The 16,003-nt window shown below is 33.8% G+C and overlaps 1 protein-coding gene across 1 annotated transcript in view; it reads right to left on the bottom strand.

Annotated features, from left to right (window-relative positions):
- Nucleotides 1-16,003, bottom strand: part of LOC111043778 — a 71,976-nt gene that overhangs the window by 17,724 nt on the left and 38,249 nt on the right. The window contains exons 11-16 of the mRNA XM_039442873.1: nucleotides 11,929-12,133; nucleotides 10,084-10,375; nucleotides 7,123-7,312; nucleotides 3,664-3,977; nucleotides 1,305-1,542; nucleotides 441-592 (exon numbers count right to left, since the gene is read on the bottom strand). Of these exons, the coding sequence (XP_039298807.1) occupies nucleotides 441-592; nucleotides 1,305-1,542; nucleotides 3,664-3,977; nucleotides 7,123-7,312; nucleotides 10,084-10,375; nucleotides 11,929-12,133 (1,391 nt within the window). The remainder of the gene's footprint in view (nucleotides 1-440; nucleotides 593-1,304; nucleotides 1,543-3,663; nucleotides 3,978-7,122; nucleotides 7,313-10,083; nucleotides 10,376-11,928; nucleotides 12,134-16,003) is intronic.

Below are 16,003 nucleotides of genomic sequence, written 5' to 3'. Positions count from 1 at the left end.
TCAATTTGCCCGTCGATGTAGTAAATACTTATTTTGTGTGATGTGATAATATAATATGTGTAAGAATTGGCTCAGTAGTTTTATAGGATTTTATTCTTGACGACACCTAATGTACATTAATTAAATTGTATTTATTGGTGGATTAACTTATTCTATTCTTTCGCAAAATTATTGCGCTCCATTACGTGTCGCGGGATAACTGTCTTGCTCAAGCGATAAATTCCCGTTTCACGCTCTTAATACAGAAATAAGATTTGTAGTTGAAGCCAATTAGTAAATCCTATAAGTTGCGCATGACTAAGGCCAATATGCATCATCTTGGTTTAAACGGAGATATATCAACGGTTGGTTCAAATTTGGAATAAAACGTTCATGTAATCGTGGATTACCGTTAAACGAGGATGGTGTATATGGTTCTAAATGTCGTGCATCTGAAATACCTTCATTGATGAAGCATCTCCTCTGAAAAAGATTCCAAATCTCTTAATTCTCCTCATAGATCCGGCGCCGATCGTTAGGTAAGTTGAGTATTTTTCAGTAACTCCAGATCTAGTAAATGCAACTTCCATGTTCACAACAGAAGCACTGCCACCTGTAATTTAATTGAAACTTCATTTTATTTCTACAGAAAAAATAATTCAAAATTAGTAATCAATGGATGAATTTAATCAACTGTTTTTAAGAACAGAATTCAATGATGTAAGTGATCGTATTATATTGATAAACTTTCGCAAAACTCAACTGAACTAGATTTCAGAAGGTTTATAATCTGAAAAACTAGTAGTTCTGTGAACAGTAGACCTCACGCAGTACTCATCCACAAGTACCTGATTGAAACAATAGACCTTATGGAAATACAGCAATAGACTGGCTTCTCCACACATCTGTGTAATCACTTGTCAGCTGATTTATGATGATTAATTCTATAGTCTGATTTCTACTCTAATATTGGCGTATGAAGAAGGCTCCTTTTTCCTTTTATATTATCCTTGAATTGCAAAATTTCAAAAAACTTTGTATATACGTCGACGCGCAATTAAAAAAGGAACATACTTACCTGTCAAATTTCATGAAAATCTATTACCGCGTTTCGCCGTAAATGCGCAACATAAAAACATTAAAACATTCAAACATTTAAACATTAAGAGAAATGCCAAACCATCGACTTGAATCTTAGACCTCACTTCGCTCGGTCAATTATATCATAATGTAAAGTGTGTTTATTGTATGATGTCAAAATAAAAGTGATTTGATTGATGAATAGTGAGTATTTATTATTGATACTATTTTAAAATATAACTCACTTGATAATCCTTCCAACACTTTGACAAGCAGTACATCTGATGGATTCTCATTGGTGTTGAAGATATTCAACGATGATGCATTGAATGAGTTGCCATCTACTGAATCAGTTAGGGAATGAATTTCCAAATCTGACCCGCACAATATCATATTTGGTCCAGTGCTGTAATATACTCTGCGTGTAGGAAGTTCAGGTTGCTTGGAAGAACCGAATATGCCCTTGAAGAAGTCTATGACAGACTGAAAATATATAAATTGGCTAGTATTAATCATCCAAGATTTTACAACTATGAAGAGAAAATGATAATTTTTATGAACAATTTTGAAAAAGATATATTTTATATAACAACTGTAATGCAGTGTAGTACAGGGGTCCAAAAAATACAGTATACACTTTTTGTGTAGTTGAGAAGTTGATATTGTGGTAATTATTCATATTAAATAAAAATTCTAAGAAATTGTTTCAATAATAAACTTAGTTTATCAGAGATTGACAATGGTGTAACAACCGAAACCGGTCTTTCTAACTATCAATAAATCTGTGGTTTTTGACAATTTCTTAGTATTTTTATTTAACAGTATACACTCTTGAATATATTGGTAACGCTCTGACAGATGTGGCAGTTTGGAGTATGTCTAGTCCACAAGTGTTATAAGTTCTACATTTTCTACATTTAACTTTTTATACACATATTTATCAATATTGTGGTTCCTCAATAGACAGCATCTGTGCTATCCGTTCACCTTAATATTAGTGATGCTCTACCGATATATTGATGAATTTAGTGAAATAAAGTGTAATAACATGATTCCTCGGTTAAAATTACATTTATGCAGAGATCGATTTCCAACACAAAATTCAAAAACACACATCAATTGAAAACTCCTGTATCAGGAGTTGAAAATATGGTTCCTAAGTAAATAAATGGAATTATATTGCAGAGAAGTAACTTTTGTTGTTATCAAAGTCAAAATATGAAATTATATTGCAGAGAAGCAAATCTTGTTATCAAAATCAAAATACAACAGTTAAATCAAATCTTGAAATTATTGTCTGTTTTAATTTCAACTATCTTGAAATTTCTAACTGTAGTTTACTTTCGGTGATTGGGTCACTGATTACTTTATCTAATTCAAGAGAAATATGTTGAATTTGTACCAGCCTGATTTTTCTGTCTCGGTTTTGTTCATTGTCTAACTGCATTGCTCTCTCCCTTGCATGATTGATTATTTCCACATATTTGATAGCTCTATAGTGTAGGTGTAGATAGGAGATTTATCTGAACTACTGGACTGATTAACTCTAAATTTTGCAGGGGGTCAGAATACAAGGGGTCCAAGTGACATTTTTCATATTTTTGAGTTAGCTACAGCAATCGACAGCTGAAAGTGGTAAAAATCTAGTATACAAGAGGTATAAGCGTAAATCTAATCAGTGTTGACATCTGGTGTAAAATTTGTAAACTACATTTTCAAACAGCTGTTTATTTGATTAAACATGGAGTCCAAGTGCCTTGGATCCCTTGTTTACAGGACAACGGTTGCTCATATCCATCAAATTAAATGCAACCTTGATTAAGCCATGTCACCAAGCAAAAGATACCTCAAGAAACAATTAGCGAATCAGATAAAATTGCAATGAGGTCATTAATCATTGTTCTGGATCCCTTGTTTACAGGACAACGGTTGCTCATATCCATCAAATTAAATGCAACCTTGATTAAGCCATGTCACCAAGCAAAAGATACCTCAAGAAACAATTAGCGAATCAGATAAAATTGCAATGAGGTCATTAATCATTGTTCTGGATCCCTTGTTTACAGGACAACGGTTGCTCATATCCATCAAATTAAATGCAACCTTGATTAAGCCATGTCACCAAGCAAAAGATACCTCAAGAAACAATTAGCGAATCAGATAAAATTGCAATGAGGTCATTAATCATTGTTCAATCGCTGGTAAATTTGATAGATTTAAGTGTAGCTAGACAATAGAGTTTTGTTTGGTAAACAAGGGGTACAAGTGATACTTCTTATCACTATTTAGCTGATAATTGAGAAAGGAGAGCAATTTGAGACATGAATCTGTACGTTTGATTTGGTAAAAGTATACTGAATAGTTAGAGGAATAGGTGAATATCATTTCTATATTCATGTCATGAATGAAGAATTAATTAATGTAAGTAAACTTTAGGCTCAATTTTCTCAAAACTAACAATATGTCACTTGGACCCCTTGTATTATAGATTCTTAATTTACCGAGGATGGTTATAGCCCTATTTTAAATTATTCAATATTTCAGTACATCAAGTTTTTAATTAGAGCAGGTAGTCAGTAATAAATGATAAATTTCAACACTCACTCGGAAGAAACCTTTGTCTGGTTTTGGAATAACAGTTCTTGATGTAGTGGAAGTGGGGGGCATTTGTGTTGTAGTAAGATTAGCTTCAGCGGCTGAGTCATCAGAATCTGATTCTGAAGGATCGGGAGAAGCGGTTACTGATTCCATGATTGTACCAGCGGTGGTCGTATTAACTTCGGAAATCTCTAGTGTTACCGGTTTTGCGGTTGAAGAAACTGGAGGAGCTACGGTTGAAGTATTCTGAGGAACCTGGTTTGCGTTTCCAACATTCGAGTAATGAATTTCAACCTCGTTGTTTCTCTTCAAAGCATGACCTGAAATAAATATTGTTTCAAATTATTTTCTACATAATATAGCTTTGATTAAAAACGAATTGCATTACGGGTACGGCAATTAATTAAGTAAATAATATCATAGAGAAACAATAGCGTAAATATCCCATGGTATAGGGCGTTTATGTCGCAACTTTTACTGTTATCTGAAGCCGATTACTGTCGATTATTGTCGATTTTTACTGTTTTGACCGGGTAAGAGTGTATGAACAGCACAATATGAGAGACTACCAGCGTCATAAAGCTTCACGGGAAAGAACTACGAGGACTGTCAGCTTGAGAAAACAGTAAAAGTTGCGACATAAATGCCCTGTACCATGGGATATCTACTTATGCTATTGTTTCTCTATGATAATATTGAAATTGATAATAGAGTGTATAACAAATGAAAATTATTGAGAGACTGAAAATTGCAAACTATAAAGCTAAGGGTCGCGTTTTCCAAAGTTGGTTCAACTACTAAACCATTTTAACCAATGTATTGTCAAATATATTATAATGTGATTCAATTGAGTCACCTGATAGTTTAAACTAGAATTTAAGTTTAACGTTTTTGGAGAACTCTCACTGATGCGACTCAGGTCGAGAAGAGACTCGACTCTAGTCGAGAGCATGTTTTCAAATGGTGACAGTCGCGGAGACTAGAATCGACTGGTCTGAGTGTCACCATTTGGAAACACATGCTTTCGACTAGAGTCGAGTCTCTTCTCGCCCTGAGTCGCGTCAGTGTGAGTTGAGCCATATCATAATTAGGCTATAAACAACATAAAAACTATGTGCTTGTATAAACAACATACACATTTTAGGTTGAGTGGTTGAGAGGTCTTCAAAGTTTTAATTCTGCCTAACAACAAATACTTTCATTCCATTTAATTTCACATGATAAAAAACAAGGATTATAAAAAAATGTGTTTGTATTGAGTTGAGGTCTAACCTAAGAAGATTGATGAATGAACTTGTCTATCTACAAGCTTTCTAGATTTAGTAGTAGAGAAATTTTAGCATCTCAACTCCGCCTAAAGGCTCTGCTCCGTAATCGAACGTCACTTGAGCAGATCGATTGATGGAACAAGAGTGGGGAGCAAGAGTGGAATGCGAGAAGAGCTAACATATCCCTTCACGTTCATGATCGGAGCGATTGCGTGGAACGATTGCAGAGCGAGTGCGGAGCGTGTTGGAGGCACGTATATCTGTATGCACCTTAATAAAGAGTACATTTCATTTTTAATTTAATTTCTTTCTTGATCAACTAGAGAACACAAATAATACTACGTAATACTGGAGACAAAAGAAATCCTATGCTGGTTACATAATACTCACAATCCAATTACCAGTAGTTGCAAAATAGTTGGGGATAGTGTCTATTATAGTTAATTACAAAGGAAGATGAAGCCTTCAATTTCAGTGTTGCATGGCATAGGCCCATTAACAAAAAAAGGAATGAAGATGGGATCTTGCAATTCAAAATACTTTACAGAAGCAAAAGTTATCCACTTTATTATACAATTCTTTATTCATTTATTCATTCATACAATAAATAAGTACATTATCAAAATGATAGGGAGAGGAAACATAAGGTAACCTTGTGCTATTCCTCTCCCAAATTTAGATAAGACATAGTCCGAAATAGGTTAAGTCTTGTAGTTCATGAACATTATTGTATGATTTTATCTCTGTAAAGATATTATCTGTTGAAAAAGCATGGCAAGTTTACTGATAAGATTCTTAATAAAAATATTTAGAAAAATAATGTACAAAAATCATTGGATACTTTTGTTATAGACAAATTAATTTTTAAATCATAAATTATATTGATAATTAAGTTTATGATACTCCTCAATAAATATAAATACTCATCTATTTCACTATCCATGACGAAGTGCTGGTTGATAATTCTCTTTTGAACTATTTTTGACACCACTATAATCTACTTTAGACTTAAGTGTCGTCAAAAATGAATATATATATAAGATGATGACACCATTGGTGTCGATACATGTTTGTTATTCTCCAATTAATAAGGGATATCCTTTGACAAAATCCCAGTGTTTTTCATAATAAATATGAATATTTTATTCGATATACAGAGAGAGTCATATGTATTGGAACCCTTCAATAAATTGGAGACTGTTGTCAATATGATACTGTAGCTTTCAGGATAAGTTATTGGCCGAATACTCCACCTTTTGACGTACAACTGAATTTCAACTCCTCATAAGGGGGTGACTTAGGGATTGTAACTCGAATATTTTAAATGTAAACACCTATTGTGTGGTACAACATTTAAAAAGCCTTTTTAAAACAAGAAAGATGGCATCGATAAAAATGTTCTATGATAATTGTATCCAAAATGGCGGCTGATTTAAGTTTTGGTTTTTAAAGAAATGAGGGGTTGTAACTCAAGTATTTTTAATGTAAACACTAATTGTGTTATACATAATTTTATATGCCTTTTCAAAACGAGAAAGATGACGTCAATAAAAATGTTCTTTGATGCTTTCATCCAAAATGGCGGCTGATTAAACTTTATCAATTATTTCTTTAAAAACTAGAACTTCAATCAGCCGCCATTTTGGATGAAAGTATCAAAGAACATTTTTATTTATATCATCTTTCTTGTTTTAGAAAGGGCTTGAGAATGATGTACCACACAATGGGTGTTAACATTTAAAATATTTGAGTTTCAACCCTCATTTTCTTAAAAATTAAAACTTCAATCAGCCGCCATTTTTACTACAAGTATCATAGAACATTTTAATTGATGTTATCTTTCTTGTTTTTAAAATGATGTACCACACAATGGATGTTTACATTTAAAATATTCGAGTTATGCCGAACTCTTTGCTCTTTTAAATTTTAGAACAGAACTTACTTCACAAAATCGAATCTTGAATTATTTGGATTTTGCGTTAAAACTTTGAATTTGCTTACAGATGTCTGAAGGATTTGAAACAACAACTCCTAAGTCACCCTCTTATGAGGGGTTGAAATTCAGTTGTAAGTCAAACGGTAGTGTTTGACCAATAACTGATCCTGAATGTTACAGTATTATATATCTACAACAGTCTCCAATTTATTGAAGGGTTCCCATACATATGATTCACTCTGTATATTTTGTGCTACTCACCAAATGACACATTAAATGAAATAGAAGGTAGCTCATCAATAGTGACATCAAGTTGGTTTAGTTTCATGCTATGGTGTCTCAAAAATGGATGACCCATAACCTGGATGCTCTTCAAGGCCCTGGCCACCGACATCATCTCATTCTCAGTTCTGTATCGGACATTAATCTCAGGTGTCAGGTCAAAGGTTTTCTAAAATAAAAACACATAAAACAATAATTAATTTCACAAGAACAATGTAATAATTTTAAAAATTCCCATTGATCAATTTGGTAGTTGAGTGTGGAATGTGAATTGATATGAATTGTACTGAGTTTTAAATCCATTCTTTTCTACTATAGCTTATACCGGTATATCTGATGTAATATTAATTGTTGATTCATCTTTTAATTTTTAACAACAATTATATCAACAGCTGTAGTAGCTATGGTGAAAGTGATATTTTCGAGCTCAAAATTTAAGTGATTTTATTCTATATTTTGTGAATATTTGAAGTTTGGTTTTTGTTTTAACGGAAGTTTCATTATCAATCTATCTAAATTTGAAATTCTTTGTTTTATTCTGATTCATAGTTTCAGATTGAAGATTTGGTGTTGAAATTGAAGTGAACATAACCTACATAATATTTGGACGATTTGTGACAAAATCAGGAAATTGACGAAGTTTTGGGCAATAGCCTGTTTTTTCTTTTCCGACTATTGTATTGTTCGCTCTATCTAATAAATAAATAAATCTTTAAAATAATCAATTGTTGATTCCTCTTCGAAATAAACAATTATATTGTAAGCACCCTTGATGGGGGTTGATCTTATTATTACTTCAAGGGAGTCATGGGAACTGGATAGACAACAAAAATTGTATTACCTAAAGAATTTCTCATTTATTATGCCAATTACTTGAAATTTAAAGAACGAAATATGCAGTACATTTCATCAAAATATTATTCCTACAAAAACTACCTGCCAATAAAATTCTGCTAACTATAAATTTTATTACAACAAGATCATCTCTAATTAGGGTCTCGGTCGGGTGAAAATGTTTTATAATGAGCTAGAAATTTTGGCACTCACCCACAGCTATCACTCCCACTGATAATCCCAAAACACAGGACACTCACGTATCTCATGATGCCGGAAAACTAAATTAGCTTTTTGCAATATGGTTTTTGATCTGCTCGGTATCTCGGTTGTTCAACGACTGGAAGTTTTCCGTCCGGAAGTTTTCCCCCTCTCCACGTGAGTGTGCCAGAAGGCCTAACTGCTGCTTGTGGAAGAGTCTGTTCTCATTTGATTGGGCAGGCGGGTACTTGCCAGGTGTGCAGTATTCCTCTGTGAAAATATCTACAGGCTACCAAACACCCGCCGTGTCCTTGCCTCGTGGAGCCGCCTCATCCGTGACAACTAGCAAATATCCCTGAATTTACTGGTTCCCAGAGTCGTTTAGACATAAGTTAGCAGAATCTTATTATCTCTGCAACAATACTACTTACTCACTAAATTATATTTTCTCACTTAAGTCCAACTACGGAAATTGTTATTCTAATATCAGAGTCTTTTTCCTGAAAAACCTTAAATCTAAAACATGTAAAAATCAATCAATAAATAATTAATCAAATCCTACCCCATGTCACAATATTTTATTTGTCAAGAAATAGTTATTTGTGCAACTAGTGCGCAAAGTGACAGTTTGCTGCACCGAAAGAAACGTTTACTTGACAATGTTTCTTGAGTGCAGCAGAGGAACTTTGCGCACGTATTTCACATTAAGTTTTTCCTAAAGTTACCATTGAATATGAAAAGTGGGTAATTATGGGTAAAATTGCCTGAAATGCATCAAATGTTTTTCTGTGTAATTTTATTATTAATAAAAACCTTAATTTATTGTCAAATTGAATAATGTAGTAGTAAATGAATGAAGGGGCGGCATGTCGCTGTCCTCGTTGTCATCGTTATTATTATAACGTGCACCACAGCACTATACCACAGTCACTGTTACCAACTTAATTTTGATTTTGCTGCACTTGTGCTCCATATAACCTATTATCTATTTTGCGTTGCCATGTTGCAAATCTGGAGTGCAGAAAAAAATTTTCCCGCACTAGAGCGGAAAAGTGATTCTCTGCGTTCTGTAATCAGTGCAGGAATGGCCACTTTTCCAAGGTAACTGTAGGAAAAAACATTTATTCAATGATTGAAAGATTAATTTTCATTCTTCTTCTTCTCATGCTTCTCCCACTAAGGTGGGGTCGGCGATTCGGGTGAGTCGCTTCCAGGAGTCTCGGTCATGGGCTTCGTTTGGTGTTACTAGACTAATATTTCAGTCCCTTCTCTACAAGATCTTGGGCGATACAATTTTCCCATTTCTTCTTAGGTCTTTCTCTCTCCCTAGTGCCTTCGACATCTAAGTGGTCGATCTTTTTACGTCCTCCCTTCTCTCTACATGTCCGTACCACTGCAGTCTTTTTTCTTGTATTTTCTTTGATGAGTTATTTCTGTACCTTCATTTTGTTTCTTATCATTTCATTTCGGATTCTATCCCTTCTAGTTACGTCGCAACTCCACCTCAGAACCAGTCTGTGTTCATGGGCTTTTTTAACTGTCCAGATCTCCGCTCCATATATCAACGCGGGCCGCACGACTGTTTTATAGATTTTCCCTCTAATTTCTCATTCATTTTTCTATCACAAAGTATTCCAGTAATTTTCCTCCAATTTATCCAGGCTGTACTTACTCGATGTGCTATTTCGTTGTCCATTTCTCCGTCTTTATTAATGGTTGAGCCCAAGTACTTGAATTTTTCTTCTAGATTTAAAGTTGTTCCCTCGAGCTGTATAACACGCCCATACCCATCTCCAGGTCATAAGTTCAACTGGACTGTCTTGGTTCTATGCCCTTTTCCTCCAATGCTTTTCTCCATTTGAGTTTTTCATTAAGGCTACATAAATTTCAAGTATTTTTCCTTACCTCCTTCTTGACGCCACTGTGAACCAAACGAGTCTCGGTGTTTCTGCGATAGGCTTTGGTGATTTGTTCTGGCTTCCTCAAGCTTGTAAACGGCAGGGTCGAGTGATGGAAGATTTTCGACTTTTCGAAAGCATTTGACGACACTTGGAGCTCACTTTGGGCTCCAAAGCGCCTGTGCAGAATCGCGACGGTTGGAATTTGGACGAAACAGGATCCAATCACTCCTGATGTGAATGTGTTGCGGTCCCATGGAGTGAAGAAACTCAAATCGGTGTTCATGCCGGAGGAATGTCTGTAAAATTTAAAACGGATTCAAATCTTCAAGATTCTTTATTTGCCAGACATTTTACAAAATGTATAAGCTCGTTATATAACATAAAAGTACAGTGTAGCCTACATGATACATAATCCTACTGTAAGCCTACAGTAATTGAAATATGAAAAAATTGATTATTGACTTCATCAACATCTGAAACTTTATTTGTAATCTTTTTTGCAGTGATATGAAATAGTTTTTTCTTGTCAACAACTTGATTTTGTATTGTGTTATTTTTAGTATTTATTTTTAATCGGACTTTTTGCGACTCCCACCAGCTTCAGATCAAAGACTTTTCATTCTATTTTCTTGTGATAAGTGTTTGATTTATTAACCTCTGATTTGTTACGTATTTAAATTTTGGCAATAAAGAATTGAATTGAAAAAAATCGAATTATTCATCTTATAACTGAGACTACTGATTCCTGTTGTAGCTAATGTACTCAGTATTGTGTTCTGTGTGTTGAATTCCATCTGTTGTTTTAGACTAGCCACTAACATGCATGATAAACACAGATTCCCCGGTTAAATAGCTCCATCCAACTAGGAAACTGTTTCCATCTAGCTCATTGGCTTTACCGTAATAATATACCAGTTGAGATCTCTGACATTGAGGGGTGTAGCGTTGCCGTATAATACAAGCGTAGAGTGAACAGGTGGCTGCTCTACATTGGGGCAGAGGCTTCGGAGACTCTCCTAAATTCGCCTTATAGATGAATATTTCTTTTGATATTATTTCTTATTTTTATTTATTTTTTTTCGCCACACAATATTAAAATAAATAGAGTTATGACTGCCGAATGAAACCCGTTGAGCTGAAATTTATTATTATCATTTGAATACACAATATTAAGATAACGTTATGACTGCCGAGTAAAACCCGTTGAGCTGAAATTTATTATTATCATTTGAATATTTATACTGCAATCATATACATATTTTTTTCATATTTTACTTTCAATTCCAAGCTTTGTTTAAGTATAATAATTTCCTCAATTCAAACCAGTATTTAACTGTCTGATTTAATTCGACTCGTCCCTGCACACGGACAAGTCATCCACGCAGGGAGTACATTCTTTATATTATTGTTACTCTATTATTTTGTAAATATGTTTTTTTATGAATAAATTTTAATTTGAATAACCTAACCTTTTCTTCGGACATGTAATTATTTATAAAAATTTGTGAACAGAATAGTTTCGGGTTATGCCTGTTGTTCATTCCCGATCATATTCATATGATTTGTGATTTTATCAACAAATAAATAAATAAAATTAAATGAAACAATCTTTATTAGGCGGAGTTAGGACTTTTAAGTCCTCTCTTTCACTCAAACTCGATGTTTATTCTTTTGTTTGGAAAAGAATGATAAATTTTATTAAACACAATACAAAATAAAATCTTATAGCACCCTTTCTTAAAAATAAAGGGTGCTATAAGATTTTATTTTGTTTTATTAATTTAAAAGCAGCCCATGTCAATAAGTGTTTTATGATAAATTTTGTATGTTATCGCAAGAGGCTACTCACAGGAATTCCACAGTTGAGTTCAAAGCATACTCTTGGAGCAGCCTAGCACTGACATTGAACTGCGTGATGGAGGGCACTCTCATTTGCAGACGGACTGGAAGTCCCAATTCGGTAGTTGTTGACACCATTGTTGAGGACATGTCAAGTTTCAGATGATCGTATTGCAGCTTTCCAAGGAGAAGTTCTGTCATCATTTTCCTTCCCCCTAAAAATTGAACTCAAATCAATTTTTCACAATGCTATTCATCATAAATTAACTATACAAAATCAAAATAAAAGTACTAGATGTCTGATAAGTCACTCCCTAATTTATACAGCTATAATTTATGAACCAATTTTCTTAAAACTACATTTGTTAGTTAGAGCACTCTTTGAGGTTATGTTTAACACCAATTTTCATTTGTTCAAGTTTAAAAATGCCCCTTCTCTTGACTGTGGAAGAACGAGCCAAAATAGCAAATCATTATGAGGTCTGGGGATCTGTGGTGCGAGTACAAAGGTGGTGGAGGGCTGAACGAGGGATCCATGCAACACTGGATGCAAAAACTGTTGAAAATTTCCGCTCCAAATCACTAACAAAAGGGAGTGTTGCAGATGCAAAACGATCAGGAAGACCATCAACGTCAAGGACAGCAGGGAATTTTGACAGAGTTCATGAAATGTTCATGAGGAGCCAATTCAAATCAATGCGTCAAGGATCTCGTGAAAGTGGTCTTTTACATTACTCTGTTGCAACGATTCTTAAGAAAGATCTGCGTTTTTGCATCCAGTGTTGCATTGATCCCTCGTTCAGCCCTCCACCATCTTAGTACTCGCATCACAGACCCCATACCCCATAACGAGCTGCTATTTTGGCTCTTTATTCCACAGTCAAGAGAGGGGGCATTTTTATACTGAAACAAATGAAAATTAGTGTTAAACACAACCTCAAGGAGTGCTCTATCTAACAAATGAAGCTCCAACAAAATTGGTTTATAGATAAAGAAATTGTAGCTGTAAAAAATAGGGAGTGACTTATCAGACACTCTGTAGATGAGTATGAATTTGATACAAAAATAAACACTGTAGATGAGTATGAACTTGATACAAAAATATTTTGGAACTATTATTCCAAATGTTGGAATCATTTGAAATTGGCAATACAAATTAAAAATAATTTAATGACTTTGATTCGACAGTATTTTTGAGTTGTTATACAAAATCTTGAAATCAAAATTCCTATTCTAATAACCATCTGACTACTAATATTATTTGAATAATCTTTCCAATGGAATTTTTCCATCATTGAAAAAATACAGTTTTATTTTTTACATCCACATTTATCAGATTTGTACACAGGACTGCAGTTTCGTGTTGAAACCAACACCTCTTCAGCTGTAGTAATATTATTAGTATGTATTCTCTCATGCAATAGGCCTCAGGTTGTGTTTTATCTTTTGTACAGGCACTGAGGTGGTTAAGGGTCTTCGACTTATCAATGGCAATGTTTCAAGATCTCTTAGGTGTCACGAGAGACAGTATAATACCATTTATAATACCATGGTTTAAAATGACTTTTTAAATTTAAGACTTCTAAACTCAACTGTGATATCTTTTGCAGATGATACTGCAGCTATTTTTCACGGTAATTCATGGAACGAAGTTCATACCATAGCTGAAAATAATATGCTTTTAAATAAGAAGTGGTTAGATAAGAATACCTTAAGTTTAAATATTGAAAAAACTAATTACATAACTTTCTCTGCAAATAGAGTAGGGCAGCCTAACGAGAATCAAGATTTGAGACTCCATTCTCAGTGCAATTTAAACTTGGGTAATTGTGATTGTCCCACCATTAAAAAAGTCAATAATACTAAGTATTTGGGAATTATAATTGATGGAAACCTTAAATGGGATGTTCATATTAAATATATATGTAGAAAAATTAGATATTTATCTTTTAAATTTTACCAAGTTAACAGATTTCTTAATAAGAACCACCTGAAAATGATGTATCATGCTCTAGTCGAGTCAATTCTGCAGTATGGCATAGTTGTTTGGGGAGGCTGTTTCAACTGTCATATTGCTGAATTATTTGTAGCACAAAAACTGATAATTAAAACTATATTAAGCAAACCCAGGCTCTATCCAACGGATATGGTTTTTAGTGATTTTGAGGTCATGACTATACGTCAATTATACATAAAAACCGTAATTGAGTACTTAATAAAATATAGATCCGATTTTCCTCTCACAATAAACTCTACTCTTAATTATTATAATCTAAGGGCCACTGCTAACAAATATGTAACCTATAACACTAATATTGAATGTATAAGGAGGCAATTAATTTACATAGGTACTAAAATAATAAACCTCATTCCAAATCACTTTCTCATGGACAATAAGATCAGCGGAAAAATTAAACTGGATATAAAAAACTGGACATACAGTAATTTCTTCTTCCATTTAGATATATGACTCGAGATTTCTGCTCCAGCATTGTTTTTTCATTAGTTTTTCCATTTTTCAGTGGATTCGCTTACCTTTATTTTGAGTACCTATTCCTCTGTTTTCTTCCTTCCCCCCATTTCTCCCTTCCTTTTTTTCCTCATTACTTCTCTTCTCTTCTTTGCCTGCCTATTACATGGGAAACCATAGTTGGCTAGGTACCTTCCTCTCTTTTTTTTCTCTTCTCCAACACACCCAAACACTAAGCCCATTGTTTTTTTATATTTGTAACATTTTATTGTGTTTTATTTGTTTCGTAAATCTTTGTAATTTTGTTTTGTCTTGTTTTGTGTGTTTTTAATAAATTGAAATTGAAATTGAAAAATTTATATAACGATCAGCGTATGATATTGGGATGTATTATATTATAACTAGCTGGCCCGGCGAACTTCTTGCCGCCAAAAAGTCATTGTATCTCATGTCATACTTGAATTCTTCGATGTTGTTTTCCATCACGAACTGCTTATTATTAAACCACTTTTTGCTATTATAAAAAACGACTAGCAGTCAGATATTTTACAATAAATGAATTAATCACTCACTGTAACAACGAGATCTTGGTTTACAACCAAGAAGATGGCGGACCAGCCGAAAGATCTCGTTGTCACAGTGAGTAATTAATTCATTTATTGTAAAATATCTGACTGCTAGTCGTTTAGTCATACTTGACTTTATTTGGTGAATCATGAAATTTATCTGACGATCAATATTTTCATTTACATCTCAATAAGGAATTCCTATGTGCTTAGTCATGCAGCATTTATTATTCCGAAAACATATTCTTCTCAATCAATTGGTAGTAATATCTATCAGTAAAGTGTTGAATTAAAAAAAAAATAGATCAGTGTTTCAAAGATGAATTTAATGCGTTCATAGTTGTTGATTGTCAATAGATGGTCCAGGAAATATGCAATATACGATAAATCACACACAATTCCATATTTTTACCATCTTCCATTTTAGGATTAATATCAGCTAAGCTAAATTAAAAAAAGTAAATCATTCTTCAGTAATTAATGAATGAAATATGAACAACTCTCTTTCATGAGGTGAATAATTTTTTTCCAATATTTTCCAGTTTCTCAATGATAGGGGACTGATAATTATTTGTATAGGTCTTCTAAGGAACCATTATCTACAGCTGGTACCAATCAACTACACTTCAACTCCAAACTACCGCATTAAGCACGGGTGACCTGTTTATTACTGCTGGAAACTTTAGATGCTAAAACATTTTATCACAATATGATATTGAATCATGATCATCTTTCCGTTCCTTCAGTAGCCGCTTGGCCGGCAAGTACGAAAACATAGGTTTGTAAAATGAATTAATAAAATAACTAGTAGTTCTGTGAACAGTAGACTTCGCGCAGTTATAAACCACAGTCTCCTCTAATACTGTCCATCAGAGTAAATTCTGTCCTGTCCTGTCGGCGAGATATCAGTGTAATAACGACTAATAGCTGTTTGGGTTGTTATATCGACAATGCTAATAATTTGATGTAAACAGCTATGCTACTATCAAAAGCTTACCGAGTTGAACAGAGAAAAGTCGTGAGAAAATACTAAGCTACTTCAAGTTATC

This window comes from Nilaparvata lugens, chromosome X, assembly GCF_014356525.2.
Source record: "Nilaparvata lugens isolate BPH chromosome X, ASM1435652v1, whole genome shotgun sequence".
NCBI classification, from domain to species: Eukaryota; Metazoa; Arthropoda; class Insecta; order Hemiptera; family Delphacidae; genus Nilaparvata; species Nilaparvata lugens.
Note: the sequence above shows the minus strand (reverse complement) of the source record. Positions and strands in the feature narration are given on the sequence as shown.